General features: G+C 43.6%; 1 protein-coding gene across 4 annotated transcripts in view; it reads right to left on the minus strand.

Annotated features, from left to right (window-relative positions):
- The window catches only part of LOC112559255 (hemicentin-2-like), a 58,278-nt gene that overhangs the window by 35,354 nt on the left and 6,070 nt on the right, over nt 1–16,854 (minus strand). For 3 of the 4 annotated variants that reach the window (XM_025230349.1, XM_025230353.1, XM_025230352.1), the window contains exons 2-4: nt 3,772–4,108; nt 901–1,248; nt 106–209 (exon numbers count right to left, since the gene is read on the minus strand). In XM_025230349.1, the coding sequence (XP_025086134.1) occupies nt 106–209; nt 901–1,248; nt 3,772–3,814 (495 nt within the window). In that variant the 5' untranslated portion in view covers nt 3,815–4,108. The remainder of the gene's footprint in view (nt 1–105; nt 210–900; nt 1,249–3,771; nt 4,109–16,854) is intronic. The other variant, XM_025230350.1, reaches the window with a different exon arrangement.

Below are 16,854 nucleotides of genomic sequence, written 5' to 3' on the forward strand. Positions count from 1 at the left end.
TTTATAAGCTTTCCCACCATTTATTTGTGAATAAACAATTAGGGACATACATGTATCTATGCTCTATGTGTGTATGTAAAGAGGGTAGCCTTATCATTGATGTACCTCTGGAAATGGCTGCCCATCTGGTGGAATGCAGCTGAAAACAACCATTTCACCCAGTTTTGCTATCTGGTTAACTGGTTCTTTCACAAAATCTTTTTTCAGATCTGCAAGATGAATTGACAAATGATGCATATACATTTAGCCTCCAAGCAGTGACTAGAGAGATGAAATTAAGAAGGAATTATTCATAAATTAATCACTCACAAGTACAGGAAAAATTAAGTGATTCTCCAAATAGTTGCCTGCAAAAGAAAGCAGAGCTGACGTATATATACTAAATCCCATTTTGAGGTATCCTGGCAGTAATATCAATTTTCCAAAGGCATACCTTTATTTTTAGTTTCCTATGCTTGTGTGTGGAATTGGTGATGGATTGTACTAATGAAATTTGATCTGTGTGGACAGCAGTCATAGGGTGACATGTGATGTGTGAGATGAAGGTAAAGGTCATTCTCTGACCTTTTCAGATCACTAGAGTGAGATGTTGGAGACTTCACTGTTCTCAGGACCAGGCTTACCTTTAGATGCCAGGGCTCTAACCATCTGGTTCCCTTAAACCTACTCCTTTAATTCTTATTACTGTGTGATTGAGAATAAGCAGATCTGTCTTCAAATCTCATAAAAATGTAAGAAATCAGTAAATGCACTAGGTGAACTCCCTTGAGTATTAACCTTCGTAACTAAGATGACATAAATATAATCCATTGCACTTTCAATATTCATATAAAACTTATGCCATAAACCCATCTACAAAAGAAGAACACAAACTTTGTAATGGGGCCTGGGATTACTTACACGCCACAGCAACTGTTCCTCGTCGGCTGGTGCTCAAGATGGAACGGTCATCAACCCAGGCATTGCACTCGCACCAGAAGCTGTCTTCCTGGTTGGCAATATCTGACCTTGTCACTTGTATACTAGAACGAACACGTGTCTGCTGCCTAGCTTCATCAAAAGATTCGTATGTCTTTTGTGACACTGGTGGAATCTGTGAGCCGACACAGGTAAACGTGATCTTGGAGGCTCCATAGGCTTCGCACGTGATGTTCGCCGGCTGCCTTTTGACGATGTAATAAGTAGTGTCTGGTTCCTGAACCCATTCTATCTGCTGTGCGGCTGCTGTCCAAACTATCAGGAATGTAGCTGCACAATAAAGTACACAAGACTTTGATGTTGATAATCAATAATGTTTACCAAAAATGAAAAAGTGTTAAATGCATAAAAATTAAGAGCTATGATCACTGCTGTATCTTCACATTTATCCCAGTCAAAATTCATTGTCCTGGAGAAGATGGATGCTAGATTTCATGGATTTAAAAGATGGATGTTGCACTTGTTTTTCTTCTTCATCATCATCAACAACAACAACGAACTGCAATGAAAGGGTTCTTGAATGCCCAACAGTGATTAGTACTGCTTTACATGAGATTTTTAACACAGATTTTTCCATCTTTTACAAATGTATGAATGCTTTTGATTAATCGTTACAGTTAAGCATATCTCATTTATAACATTTCAACGTGTCACTGAGGGCTTTTGACATGGAAATGTTGACAATGACTGTAGAGCACATTTTCATGTGTGGAGGCGAGCTCATTGTGCTGTGCACGAAAGATTACAAATGAAACAACGTACAGTTAATTACACAACGAAGAAACACAATCATCAGCAAATCGACGATACTGTGACAAAAATGAAAGAATTGCTGAGACGAAAATGAACTTAGGAGGAAACGGAAGAGTTTGCTAAATTATGAAAGATGGTTTACTTTTTTTTTTAAAATAGGTGGGTTTTGAGGTCAAACTTGAAAGCTTTGAATGTAGACATAACACAGGGGCAGATAATTCTAAACAGTGGGGCCAGAGAAAGAGATCGAAGGAGTGTTTGCCGACTTCGGTTTGATGCATGGCACTGAGGGGAGTAGACAAAAGCAGACCACTTGGGTGGTAAGGCGTCAGTTGCTCTGACAGGTATGCTGGGGCAAAGCCATGAAGACATTGGTAACACAGCATAGCCTTCTTGTAATCAATGCCAGCTCGGACTGACAGCCTATGTAGCTTGCAGAAGATCGTGCACCATGGTTCACTTTTCGTCTATGGAAGACAATACAAGCGACAGCATTCTTTATGAAGAAGTCAAAATCTTACCTTTTGCGATTACCACATGCGCCTGTCAGGATACTTTAAATCCGTAATAGTTTCAAGATGTGAATGGCAATGATGCATTGAATGAAAGCTTTCATCGTATTACCAAGTTTTGAAGGCCTAGCATTTCCAGCAGATAAAAACTTGCTTCCATACACCAGAATCGTGTTGGCCATTTTGTTTTAACTGGATGTAAGGTATTCCATTAGCTACACAGAGCAAGTATAAAGGTGAAATCTAATTTTCGTTCAGTTCTTGGAGTCTTCAAGAATAGCAACAATGTCAGGGGGTAGAAGGATTTTCTACGGCATCCAATTCGCGGTACCCACTACCTCAGCGTACGACGATCGCCACGAGAATCTGAAAACACGAGCTGGTGAACGCTAATAGGGGATGAAGATGGAGTGGAAGGACGACAGAAAACTGCCGACAGATTTACGATAAACACTGTCCGAATTTCTAGACGATCCAAGAATAATAACTCCAGAACTAAATAAGAGTGATGTCCCTTCGCCTAACTAGACGAAGGAGACTAGCTCTCTGTCGTTCCGTTTCGTCCATGGATCTACGTCAAGTTTTAGCGTATTTTATCGGTTTATGATGGGTTTTTTGTTGGTTTTTTTTTTTGCGCCGTTCTCATCTGTTCTGGATTGTTCTTCACTACTTGTGCTGCATCGTTTCTTCCAATCAATATTTTCATCCACTAACGGCTTCTGTGTCATGTTCTTCGCTTCCATCTTGTTTTGGGATTTTGACTTAACAGGATTATAAACTTAATTGACACTTAAACTTTTTCGACGTTGTAAACCATGTTACTTTTTTCCATTTTTTGATTGACGGACATGTGAAGTTTAGATCTTCGATCTCTGCTCCTCGGCAATGTCTTCTGGTCATAAGATGGGTTTCGTGCCATCCAGTATATCTTGTTCCATCCATGTTTCTGGTCTGTTGTCGTGTTCGCTTCGTCATTGCCAGGATTGTGGTGTTTTAAAATGTGTTGCCCTAAAACGTCTTTCTGGGCTGAATTTGTGGTCACCTCACAGGAAAGGCTGGTGCTGGTGAGAAGGAAGATCTGTCGCAGCTCGCCATATGTGAGACGGCCAAATATCACTACTGACGAGTGTGAAGGTGATGAAGACTGACTTTATCTCACCTGTCTTAGCTGTCAACGACCTCACGTCTTATACTAGCTACAAGCTGCTATGGGTCTACAAGCTGCTATGGGTCCCTTGGTACAATGGCTATAACCATGGCAACGAGAACAACAGCCCTGAGGGATATCCCATGAGACCCTTCATCAACCATCTAGCCCAGAGACTTGCTGCTTGAATCGCTGCTGGTTTTGTGCAAGCAGTGCAAGCAACCAGTAAACTCTTGTCAGTATACAGACTTTCCTTAAATATATTGTTAAGCGCCTTGAGTCTGGCAGATGCTGGAGAGACACTATACAGATGTTCTCATTATTATTATTATTACTCACCTGTAAGGTTTATATAATCCAGAGCTTTCTTGGAATACTCACCTAGTAAGATACAACATGGATATAATCCACAGAGTTTCTCCATTTCGGTAATATATCAAATTCGTCACGATACTTCACACTCCAGCAAAACACATGCACGATGTTCTTATACAAGATAAAGCTAGGAGCTGTCTTGTCCTCAAAGTACAGCTAGAAATGTTTTGTCCTCAGTGTGATCAAAACTGTCAAACTGTCTTGCCCTCGGAGAGCGCAAGCTGGTGCTGACGAGGCGCTCCAGGAAGGCAAGTTGTCGAATCCGCTGTAATCCACTAGTGAGCAGCACACTGCTGGGTCACGTAATCCGTGTTGCTTGTGTTCTGTCACAGCTGAAACTGTTCTGAAACAAAGCGTGAAAGAGTTCTGAGTTTTCAGAAAATATGAATTAAGCATGGCAGAGAGGAAGGTACAGCTGGGAGAGGGTCAGCTGGAGTCAAATTTTATGATCCTGCCAGTACTGAACCAAAACTTAGAAAATCGATGGAGATATATTACCACACTTAACCCAATTGCTTTGTCGTATAATTTAAAGAGGTTAGTCCACGAACAATTATATACAACAGCTACGATTATAAACTAGAAACTTGGTACATGTTTTCCTATCTGGAGTGAAGTCTGAATGATTACGTCCAGCTACGTTTCTTTCAATCAGCCATTGATAAACAGGAAGGGAAGAGAACAAAAACTTGCTTAATGACTGAATGAAGTTCGAGGATACTATTGTTTCAGAGGCAGTAACTTCCACAGAAATAGCTCACCGCGTTTCCTCTTCTAACCTTATGACTAGCTAACAGGTCGTAGGGAAATCGGCCGATGGGGGTTGTCGTCTTGATTGTATGCTAATGACGATGGCGGTGTAGAAAGGCTGAAATCCTGAGCGGCTAAAATGGTATACGTGCAATTGTAAAAGGTATAGATTGACTCACTAGACAGCATTTAGGCAATGTGTAAAGACTTACTGGCTCAATAACATATAGGTAAAATTTTAATGGTAAGGGCAGTCTGGCTGGAAGGCCGACAGGCAAAAGAGTGCATGTGCAGAAAGTCAGAGAAAGCGACTATCAGGGGTGTGGACGATGAGGTAGGCATAGCCATGTCCATACCAGAGAATATCACTATCATTGTTCTAAGGCTGCCTACACATAGTGACAAACGACAGACTTCAAACTGAAACATACAGGGCTTTCCGTAGCCATAGTGACTGAGATACAGTGTCAATACACTAGCAAGATTTGAAAAAAAAAATCTTTTATTTGGTTTATTTTTTTCGGAGTTGGCTTGGGCTGTGGTAAGAAAGGAAGAAGACGGACATTTTGGAACATTTCTCCACCTTTCTTTTTGAGCAGTGCATCTTCAAGGTCTGATGGCAATTTTGGCATCGAATTTGAAGAACGGCTAAAGAAAAGCAGACTGCAATATTTCATCCTAACTTAACTTCTTAGCTAGTGTTGCCGTTGAGAAAGAAAAAAAAAGCAGCCACGCACTGGCTTCCCATCGTCTCCTTGTGAGTTCCACTTACACGTTGTTTGCAAAGTCGCTGTGTTGAAGTCACTTGGCGTCATGTTTTAACGCCGAGAATATCCGCACAGCTTCACCCTGCGTATCTACGGAAGTAGCAGGAGTGGCCTTCCCGTGCCCCATTAGTAACACAGGGCAATACTAGTGAATTTTCTTCTCCGCGCCAATTTCAGACATTCCAGGGACATTACTTGCACCACTGCTGCCAGGTGGCATCGTGCAGTCAAATATCGCACATACACATGCTAGAAAAATTAGAATGTGTTTTCAACTTCCTTGCGTACACAAGAGAGATGAATCAGGATTACTTCTTGTCAGTGCGAGGAGGATAAAGATACCTCAGAAGTGTCTGTCTACACGTGAAATTTATATTGCTTAATCCCGAGCGATTTACACGGTTCTATTTAGCGCTGTGTACATTTGAGTACAGCCACTTGCATATGTATACTTATTTTAGAACCGGTCTCGATTCCTTTCTGTTCACGTGAAAAGGTAAAGAGATGTTCGGAATCAGATTGTGACTGACGACAATGAGTGGATGACACGTCAAAAGAAGAATGTAAAGGCTAGTAATAGCACAAAATCACGATGATACAAAACACCGCTAAACATTATGCCTTAAAAATTGCTGACACAAACACCCTAAACCCAGAGAAGCTGTCAAGTATGCTTATTTTAACTCACATCGTGGCGAAAGATCCATTTACACGAGGATAATGCACAGTCAAGTGTTACCAGAAACCTGCTGCTTTGTAGTCAGTAGAATTATGGGTAACATGAGCGACAGCGCCGCAAATCTTAAGCCAATATATTGCCAAGCCGATACGAGGAAAAATTCCAGCTTTGCTCACGACTAAAGTGTAAGACAGTGTCTCAGTTATTATCTTACATGAGAAGAAACATAAACAGTATTTTTTAAAAATGCACACATGCTTTATCAGAGAAGGCTTAGACGCAGTGCATGCACACAAGCACTATTCCACAGAAGCAGGAATTGCCCATATTCTTTCAGAGAACACTATTGTGCTGTCTGAGGAAATGAGTATTTTCTCAAAAGCACCTGATAATGTAGTGGAAAAACAGTGGTTTGTTATCACTAAAGAGAAAATGATGGGCTTCAGTCCTCCGTAACGTAAGAATCGAGATTTGGTTATCAGGAAGAATCGTGGTGTTGGAATCTTGTCTAAGACCACATGTATTTCTGGACATGGCAATCGTTCACGTGGGTTCACTACCCTGTTTACTAACCCTGCCTTAGCTGCTGGCACGGCGTAAAACAGCCAACCAACCATCCTAATTGTACGGATGCAACACGGACAGCCGTGAAATACTATTTTATACCCTGGGGGTAGGAGCGTCTGCATGAACTCTAGAGACTTGTGCATGTGACCTAATTTTTGACAAACCCGAGAGGCATTTAACAGGGCTGACCTCACTCTTGATGCGAGACCTACACGAGGGTACGGGAAATTGAGATCTGTAATGGAGCGACTAATTTCAGCGCACGATTGGAGAGTTGATGGAACCTCGCAGAGCTCAGCTATTGTTGCAGGTAATATAGAAAAACTGATTAAACAAGACACGCACAACAATGTGCTCGCAAGCTCTGCTTGAAGACTGTTTACTTGGAGGTCATGTCCTTGAGAACGTAAGCACATGCTAACACATATCAGCACATACCAACACATGTAAGTGCTCGTAATGCTGTGTACATACCTGGCACCATGAAAACATGTACGCGTACTCATAGATATTTTCAGATGTTTGCAAAAGGCTGGAAAACAGTTCCAACACGCAAAGGTATCTTTTTCCACCTCTTTCTGGGCTTTACTATATTTAGCTTCTTGCTCCGCGTGTGACTGCAGGAATAGAAGCAACTCTCGTGTAGAACGCTACCCGACTTTTTTCCATGTCTCTTTCAGCATGCTTAACTTTTTTAAAATAAGGGCCCAAAAAATCTTTATTTCTGTTACAATTTCAGGTTGGCGTTTAAAAGGGGAAAAGAAAGCTACAGCCTAATTTGCCAGCTCAGCAAGTCTTCCCTAGCCAAAGGGAAAGCGGTGCAACTGAACAGATAATATTCTCAGAAGCTAATTTAGTTTTTAAAAAAATACCCTGAACGGTGAACAGGTGGGAGTAATAGAGAATGTGTAAAATGTCCGGCTAATTTTTACCCGAAACGTAATTCCCTATACCGCAAGATACAAACGTAATGAATGAGGGGTCACATGATACGAAGGTACTGAGAGGGTGGGGTCAGGGGAGGCTCTAGGCCCTGGGCAGAGAAAGAATCGGTGGCCCCTTCGCCCGCCCGTCAATAAAACCAAGATGCGACCCATGATATCATCATGACGGCAGAATGTTATAATACTACATAAAATTTACTAGTCCGACTCTAGCAACATTAGTAAACACATCATACTAATTAAGAAGAAACACAATGTTTTTCGGCCACATTGCCGTCAACTGTCTTTTAGATATACATGTATATTGGTGTGGCGGCCCCTGGGGTTTGGCGGCGCTGTGCAGGTGCAAAGTTTGCACATACCCTAAGGCCGTCCCTGGCGGGGAGAATACTTGTTTAATACCGAGCCAGCCACTAAGACTCTTTCACAGCAAAGCAGCCAGCCCCTATAATAATGTGCTACTTGCAGAGAAAGAACAGCGTGCCCCAGATGAGATTGGAACCAAAGACAGCTATTCCTGACTGCACTGGTGACAGGTGATAACCGTTACCCCACCGGACGCCATACAAACGTAGTGAACAAGGCGTTACAAGTAAGGAACAAAGTGTCACAAGTTACGAACGTTAAAACGTGAAAATACGAAATGTGTGGGAAAGAAGAGTGTCAATCTGACCAGTTAAAAATAGAAACACGAGTGAAGGATGGAGCGGACAGTTTATGAAAACGCCCTTACAGGTCAGATGTCATCCTTCACCTTGCCTAGATGACTGAAGAAAGGGTAGAAGGAAGAGACGTACTCGCCTGCAGCTGGGGAGCCGAAGTCGGTAGCGTCATTGACGAAAATGTCAATGAGTTATGCACGATCATGCCCAGATTTATGTGTGTAGCTTGGGGAAAGAAACGTTCATGTTCACTGCTAGTACTGACTATTAACCAGTACAGCGGCACCAAGCAAAGACGTGTTTAAAGAGCCTTTATTCAAGAACCCATTCTACATGTACAGATTTCACCTGAACCAGTCCTCTGTTTTCTTTTCATTGTCATTTTTCTCTTTTGCCACATTGACGCCACTCATGTCAATTATTGACTTCAATGAGTTTGACTCGAGTGAAGTATTATATCTAACGTTGACGATAAACTCACAGAGAAGCTGCAAATTCAAAAGCCTAAGAAACACCAGAAGTGAATGCTAGATACGGTTTATAGATATATATCAACGACATGTAGAAAAGATTATACATAAGTGCAGCTTGAAAAGCATTCTTAATATATGTTGACTTTAAAGTTTTGTACCATTATCTCATCAGATGCATCATCTCTCGCAGAATTCGACAAAAAACGAGAATACTTGGCGGTTGGGGAATCTGTTTGCGTCGTCGATTCATCGAGATGCTTCAGTTTCTCGAAGTATATATTTCAAAAATATTTTGTACATTCAGTTTCATCGCTTCAGTGTTATAACACACTTCGTCTTTTGCTACTTAAACCACGACCACATTCTCGAGGACGAAGAGTCAAGATTGTGCCCAGTAAACAACAGCCATAGCGAAAAGCACAACACTAGAGTGACATAGCACTGCTTTCCAGAGATCAGAGGGTTCCTCGCGTTGATTACAGCTGCGAAACATGTACTTTGCAGCAAGTAATATAAACGGAAAAAAGCTTGCTTAACAGAGTAGATTTATTTGCCAATTTCTATCTACTCCTGATAAAAAAACAAAAACGCTAATCACCTAATTATGTTCTTAAAATGACACTTAACGTGGCCGAAGTGTTGGGTATCGAACGAATTTTTCAAGTTATATAAATTCTCAACCACACACACACACGATCAACATGCCAAGCCTGCTATTCGTTTACTGCAAAGACCTCCAACTAACCGGCAGCGGTAATACTCGTTGTATACCTGTTAAACAACTGAGAAAGTTGGGTAGTGTCTGATGTTGTCATGGTACCATACCACCAATACCAACCACCCAGCGTATACCTGAATCAGGTAAGTCAAAGTTTTGACCTGAACTCATTCAAATATCTTGATGTCGACGTCGATGATTCACAATAAGGAAAGTACTATACCTCGTGTACTACCAGAAGACAAACCCTCTTTTGCTAAGACCCTCTTACACAAAATAACCTCTCACTCCCATTGTTCACGTTTCCGGTAGACGTAGATGACCAGTTCCAAACGTAATGCTTCTCAGCGCTGACCTTTCTTATTCGCCTACTCCTGGAAAGTGGCGCTTGCCTCAGCACTTCCCTCTCGCACTAGGCCACACCTGCGGAACACGTGTAATGCAAACAACTACATTTTCACGACTCCTCCTTAATTTCATTGGAAAGTTCTACCGTGGAGTCAGGCCACGGGTTACTTGTCGTGCATTGACGTGCTAGATGTGCACGTTCGTCTCCATCATGTACACTGCAGTCACGTGACAACTGTACTAGCTTAGCTAGACCAGCGCACGAGCGAGCTTTTATACAAAGAATATAAGAGGGAGAGGGAATTAAAAAGAGAGGGGGAGAAAAGATGGATATGAAGCTGAAACAGAAAAAAACTGGTATCTGCTGACATGTACCAACAACACATTCCAAAGCCCTTACGTCACCGCAGCAGCACACAACCGCTGGCATTGTCCCGCACGCTCGGGACTGCGCGGTTTCTACGCATGCAATTCACACGCGGAACTGGCACCTCTACAAACAGTATTTCTCTCTCTTTCTCTCTTTACTCTCTCTCTCTCACAGACAGAAAGAGAGATTAAAAGAGGAAGTAACGGGTAATGAAGAAGTGTCTTTAGTTGTCACTTACATTTATTTCTTTAGTCATCATTTTATTTGAATCTACTATAATGACCGATTCGGAGTAGGCGTTCTGAAAATCCGAAAATGATATATCCCCCGTCAACTTCAAGCTAAACTGATTTCTTGGTTCAATGTCTGCACATACCACTTTTGCTTACAGATTGACTGTGTACCGGACACCATGCGCACCCAGAATTGACCAAAGCCATGAAAGCGGCTTCTTTGATCTCTATGACATATCCAGGGTCAAAATACCGTGGCATGAGCCCATTTTGGGTTTTGAAGAAGACACGAAATCTTCTCACGACGCTGACTTTGTTGGTGTCAGTGGAATCTGTCAGCAGGATCACAGACGTGTAGAGATGTATTGCTGTCTTTGTGCTGAGACCAACGCTTAGCCTCTTGCGAAGTATTCCGCTGTTAGTCTCCACGAACCTAAACAATGAATGTGACTAAACCGGAAGCTTTGTACACAACTGCCTCGCTTTAGCAGTTAACTGGAAAAAAAATCGTCTGCCAGCAGTCCAGTAATACAAGTTCGTGGTAGGATAAGGAAGTGGCATGTCAGTGTAGAGCCTGTCAAAGGAGTACGGGTACGCTGAAACGTGTCTATGGAATATGGAGAAGCGGTGATGAGGTGTCGAGCTGTTTGAGTAGGCTAGTGATCAGTGTTAATTGGCCAACTATCTGTATTTATGGGCTAATCATTCGGGTAAGTGAATGCTCCGATGCCTTAATAAGATGTTAGTAGCTTGGGGAAAGAAACGTTCATGGTCACTGCTAGTACTGACTACTGAGCAGTACAGCCGAGACGCCAAGGAAAGACGTGTTTAAAGAGCCTTTCTTCAAAAACCCTTATCTTTCAGTCATCATTATTGGTCTGCGCAGAGCGTGCGACCTATCTTGGTCGTGATGCTGCAAGTTATAAGTTACCATTATTATTATAGTTTGCCTGCAACATGCTGACACTTTGTTATCGTGACATGCTGACTCTGTTTACACCTTCTGATGGCTCGTATCTGTTGTATGGTTTTGGTACGTAGTGGTGCCTGAGTTATTTCGAGGCTCACTTGTTTAGCTTTTCCTCAACTCACGATATGTCATGCACAAATAGGTTGTATGTAAATAACATACATGAAGTGCAGCTGTAAGGCTAAAATATAAAAAGCAGCACACGAAGCGAACCTAAAAATGTGAAATATGTCAGTTACACGTGTCTGGGGTTAGCGACAGAGATTGGATTGACTAGTTCTCGAAGAATCGGAAGATGGTAGGACTTATTGCACGGATATTTATTGCTCGTGGCTAGGAGGATTTTGGCTTAGGCAGAATGAATCTTCAGCAAGTCCTTTGCGTATCAAAATACCCATCTCCATTCCACCCGCTTTCTGTTCGCGGCTAGGTGAGCCCCTGCCCGGATGGATTCCACGGTCGGAAGGTTCAACTCGTTGAGCATCGCTGTGCACTGTAAGTGCAGGCACTTGACAGTAGTGTGCTCACTTTGTTGACCTCCAGCAGATCCGCTTCAAGCTTCTTTAGCTTTCGTGAAACTTTCAAGTCGTCTTCCCACTCACAATGAACGCCGGGCACTGTTGGTTAAGTAACAGATGACAGAATAGACGTTAATTTGACGCTAGTGCTGACTTTAAAGCGTGCAGTGCAATGGGGACTGTCTTCACACACTGCCATTCATACCGATGCCTATACTGAGTGTGCTGACCTATCATCGATTCCTCCTTGACCATCAGTAGCGGCGCAAGCAAGTGGCAACCAAGCGAGATGCATGAGTAGGCAGCAGTTGTCAAAGCTAAGACGTGCAGCAACACTTTCCAGTCAGCCGCCTGCCCGGGTGTTGTTTTGGCAAGTGGCGCAATGAACTCTAAATCCTATGATCTCTAGCTCTTCCCTCCATCTTCCTTCGTGTGCTCAGTGCTTGCGCAACAGGGGGGTGGGGGTGTGGGTGTGGCTGCACGGCCTTATGAGTGCAGCCTGCTTTATCGCTACAGCACACCCCATAAGCCCAGCAGGTAGTGTAACCTTAGATTAGCCCCGCCCATCACTTCTTAGTTCGTGTAACTCTACGGTGGTCTGTAACAAGGTCTTCGCTGCAAAAATCACTTCTTGCGTTTGTACACAGGTGCGAAGGTAATACAAACGGGTACACATAGGGTGCCATAATGCTAAGGGTTCAGCACTTTCTTACAGTCCTTTTACCCGCATAATGCACTAAGTACTAGAGAGTGACAAGATGTTTCGATTCCTCCATAAGCGTTATTAGACCTGCTGCTGGCAAGTATTCTAAAATGAGTTTTCTGTTTTTATATACACAGGGGAAAAAAACTGTCTACAACAGTCACCTGCGGGTTGTCATGTCGGAAATGTGCGCTTAATGTCAGCCATTTTGCCAGTCTCCTCTGTAATGAGCAACATGTGTGACTCCAGGCATTACTTGTAATGGCGATAACTTCAATATCTCTATAGAGATAAACACACGACATGTGATCGCACAAGGTGAAGGCGACTTTCTCTTGACCTCAGGCGTCCTGTGCTCGAGGTCTATGGTCACTGATCTTCATTTGATCTTCGTCTGTGTTTGGTGAACTGCCAGCAACCATCGGAGGTAGCCATGCTTTTACCCCCTTCATTTATTTTCTAGCTGAGGCGCCTGGTGAGTATCTCATGCGAGCTGGACTGAGTTGTTCAGACAACCCAGCTCTGCTCACTTTCCCTGCATGAACATAAGACGATGACGCGTGCGTGGTCTACTTTTTTTTCGATGAGTACATTTGGCCCGTTAAGTGCAGGCGAATGCAACCCCATGTTTGTTGAAGAATACGGATAACAGAGGGAAGAAGAGAGCAAACGACTGACTTCCCTTTACGTCCCAGAGTGTAACTTTCTTCTGTCTCGAATCTCACCAACACATCAGTAATATTGAGCGCACTGTTCGCTTTCTGACTGCTTCTCATAATTAAGATGTTAAATCAAAAGGTGCAAGATCCTTTAGGTAATTTCATCAAGCTTAGCTTTATTGTACTGCATTTCTCTCTTTTTTGATTGACAAACAGAAAATCCGTTTTTTCTTAAATTAAAAACAATCATAAAATTTCGCCGCTAGCCTATTTAAATAATAGGAGTCATTTCTTTTCGTTGGGATAAGCTTTCTGTTCTTTTATAAACAGTTCCCAGCACCTTGAAACTTTGTCTAACCCATTACTTCCCCTAGGGCGGGACATCAACGCCATGAAAAAGGGCCAGCCAACACCCTGAGCGGGGATGGGGGAGAGAGCACCCGGAGACAACTTCGGCCGTTCAAATATCAGTGGGCCACGTTACAAGACTGACGAACAAAGAGGAGAGCCTCAAGAACGGCAGCGCGAGCAGCAGAAGGCGTCGGGGAGGTGGGCAAGTGGAGTGAGGTGGTGGGGTGGTGGTAGCCTGGGTGTTGTCAGATCGAAAAAGTCTTCTAGGAGAATTAGATGGAAGAGACTGATAGCACGGTAGCGGCAGCTGAAAAAGGGAGACGGAGAGAGAGGTTGAGGGTGAGACCATGTGGTAGAGGGTGTGGGATGCCGCAAGCGACATTGTGGGTTTGCTGGGAGGCAGCGCCGTATCAACATGTGCAGGATGGAAGGAGTGGGTCTGTGATTGTAGCCAGAGGCTTGAAGCACTGAGATTACACAGCGTACCTCTCTGGCTCTGTGGCGTCAGGTCAGAGGTAAAACCTACACTGCTAGACTGCTGACGGCTGCCGGCGTGGGCAGAATCTGACGTCGATACGTCATTTTTACCGACATGCATTTAGCGCACTGTTACCTGTCGTACCTCAGACCTCGCCGCCTTCTTCGCAGAAATTCTGCTCTAACCGTCCGGAAAAAAATGGCGCCGACGGTTTGATGATGGTGGTAGTGGTGGTAGGTGGGATATGGTAGAAGAAGAAGTATGCTTGCTGAAGACAGAGGACTAGAGGATAATGATGGAGCATTGTGATGATGGCAATGAGAGAAAGGTGCTTACCTAGTCTCCTCCCACAATTCGGCGAGAATACATCTGATCTGCTTAGAAAACATTCCTGCTCTTTCTTCAAAAAGGCTAGATTAATATAGCACTGGGGAAAAGTTACTAGAAATTGACGTTCTCTTTAAATTGAGTGGGCAGAAACGTGCACGTAATTTTCTATCCCTTCAATCCTTGTGACATGAAGGGATCCTCTTTGTGACGCGCGTGAACCCTCTTCGTCACGCGCATAAGCCTCCTGGGGTGCATGAACCCTGCATGTGCACAGCAAGCACTCAGGGGCAACATGCAGACGAAGAGAAAGCTGTGGTGTGTGTTGTTGCCATCTGTTGGTCATACTGCTTTAGGTCGCATTCTACTTCCAGCCTGATTGGCGTTATTACCTTAGTTCACATTTCTCTGTCAGAGATTGCTAAGCGCAGTCGGAACTGGCGACTGACGAAGCCCCAAACAGACCAGTGCCTTGTGTTGTTCCACCAGGCGTGCTGACTACCGTAGATAATTTCTAGAACACGGCAGATTCTCAAATTTCATATTCTTTCTTGCGGAGACTTCTTGGATGCGGCCGATTGAAGAAAGCATCGAGAAGCGAGGGACGCCAGGAAAGGAAAACCACGAGATAATGCTTAAAGATAGAAAAAAGCCCTGAGCGATGGACTAGAGCAAGCAGACGTGGCTCTCGTGGCGTGCTGCCCCGCTGCGTCTGGGAACTGGGAACAGCAGGGGTCAGAGCAGAGCGCAGGGCAAAGGCAAGTCTGACCGAGAGGGGAAAAGTTATTGATTCGATGGGGGTCCCTGCAATGTACACACACCAGTGGCTCAGTCTGCTCCCAGCCACTACAGGTCACTGGATGAAAGGGTGATGAGTAATTTGAATACCTCAAAACTGATGATAAAACTATTATAGATGCAGACAAAAGATTGCAAAAATTACTGCTTACTCGGACTTTTAAAAAAAAAGAGTTTGGTGTAGTTTATAAAGCATAAACCATTGTGAGGATAGCACCCTGCCATACTTGCACTACAGAGTGGTTTTATAAACTGGCTCAAACAGAACACTACAGAAATGTACTTTTCTCTCTGCTTGGTCGCTTGCTAGTCTTTTAATGCAGCGGATCTCGTGTAATACTGCAGCCTGTTTCCCTCACTGTTGTTTGCGCAATGTTTTTATTTAGTCCAGTAAAGCAACGTGTCTCACTCTGCTGCATGCACCAGTACAGTATCTCTTATTGATTTCTGCTCGCCGAGTCCATCCTCCAATCAGTCCAATGCCTTAGGAGGAGCAGCAGCGGACACTAAGACACTTAGTGAGGCGTAAGGTTACGGGACACTTCGATTAGGACAAGGGGAAAAGCTTGCTTTGTAAACGATATTAGCTTATGACCGGGTCTCGTACAAGTTGCTACTGCCTTTATCTCCATATCTTCCGCAATTACCAATGCATCCAACAAAAGGCACGACGCCTGCGTGATTTGCTACATACCACGAGTGAGTCGCGAATGTTCGTGTCGGCTTTGTACAGGTTTGTTACTTGTTTACTCAGACTGATGTCGGCTGTTGATTTTTAAAAAATCTAGATTTTATATCCGTCGTTACTTTCAAAATTCCTAGCATATTCACATGAGAGGGCGGCCGGTAGCAGGGTAGGCAACGTTTGCGAAATGTTAGTGGCGCATAAAGCTGCTACAGACTGAACACTGAATAAAAAAATAGGATTTTCGGAAGGGGGAGTGCATTCAAACAAAGTACCCGAAAAAAAGGTGAAGAATTTTAAAGAAAATTGTTAAGAAAATGAAACGCAGCAGCCAGGACATGCTTAATCGCCCTTTTATGAAAATATCTTTTTGGGTGTCGGCGAGTAAACCTCGAAGTCCCTGGCGTTGTGCAGTTCTCAGTCAATCTGCTGTACCTATGAAGTGTTTCGGCTGTCCTCTGCTGTTGTATTAAAAAGAGTGTTTGGCGCTATCCCATCTATCTCGTATAGGCAAGGTGGCACAATGCCAGCTCTCATCAGGTTCATGTAAGCAAGGGGAGGGCCGGGGCACTGCTTCTGACGCAGCTTCCGATGTGGTGCACAGTCCGAAGACGGCCGGCCGGCCTGCCTACGTCACTGGGTGTGTGGTGCTAGACGTCAATCTTCGAAAAATAGTGCAGCTGATAGGCGTTCTCTTGGGTGGGAGGGGGTGGAGGTGAAGGTCAACACCACAGTTGACGAGAGGGGTGGGTTTATTTCCTTGCACTCGATAACAACAGGAAATTGATTGCGAAAGAAGGAACAGCGCAGTTTGTTTCAGCAACAGTACTGTACAGTATAAACAATAAGGAAACGTTCAACAGCCGATTCGCTTTCTGGCACTGACTAGGGATGGTGGGAGGGGAGGAGGTCGAAGTGAGGATTTGTCTGCTGCGGAGTTTCACAATAACGTCGTGGTCACGTGACAAGAGCACGGCCTTAGCAGTGTTGTACGGGATAGTCTGCGACTTCAACCTCAAATACAGTAAAGACATTTTACCTACTTTGCATTTCAGCTTGTATTTTAAAAATAGCATAAGTATTATTTGT

Source organism: Pomacea canaliculata, linkage group LG3 (assembly GCF_003073045.1).
Source record: "Pomacea canaliculata isolate SZHN2017 linkage group LG3, ASM307304v1, whole genome shotgun sequence".
Classification (NCBI taxonomy): domain Eukaryota; kingdom Metazoa; phylum Mollusca; class Gastropoda; order Architaenioglossa; family Ampullariidae; genus Pomacea; species Pomacea canaliculata.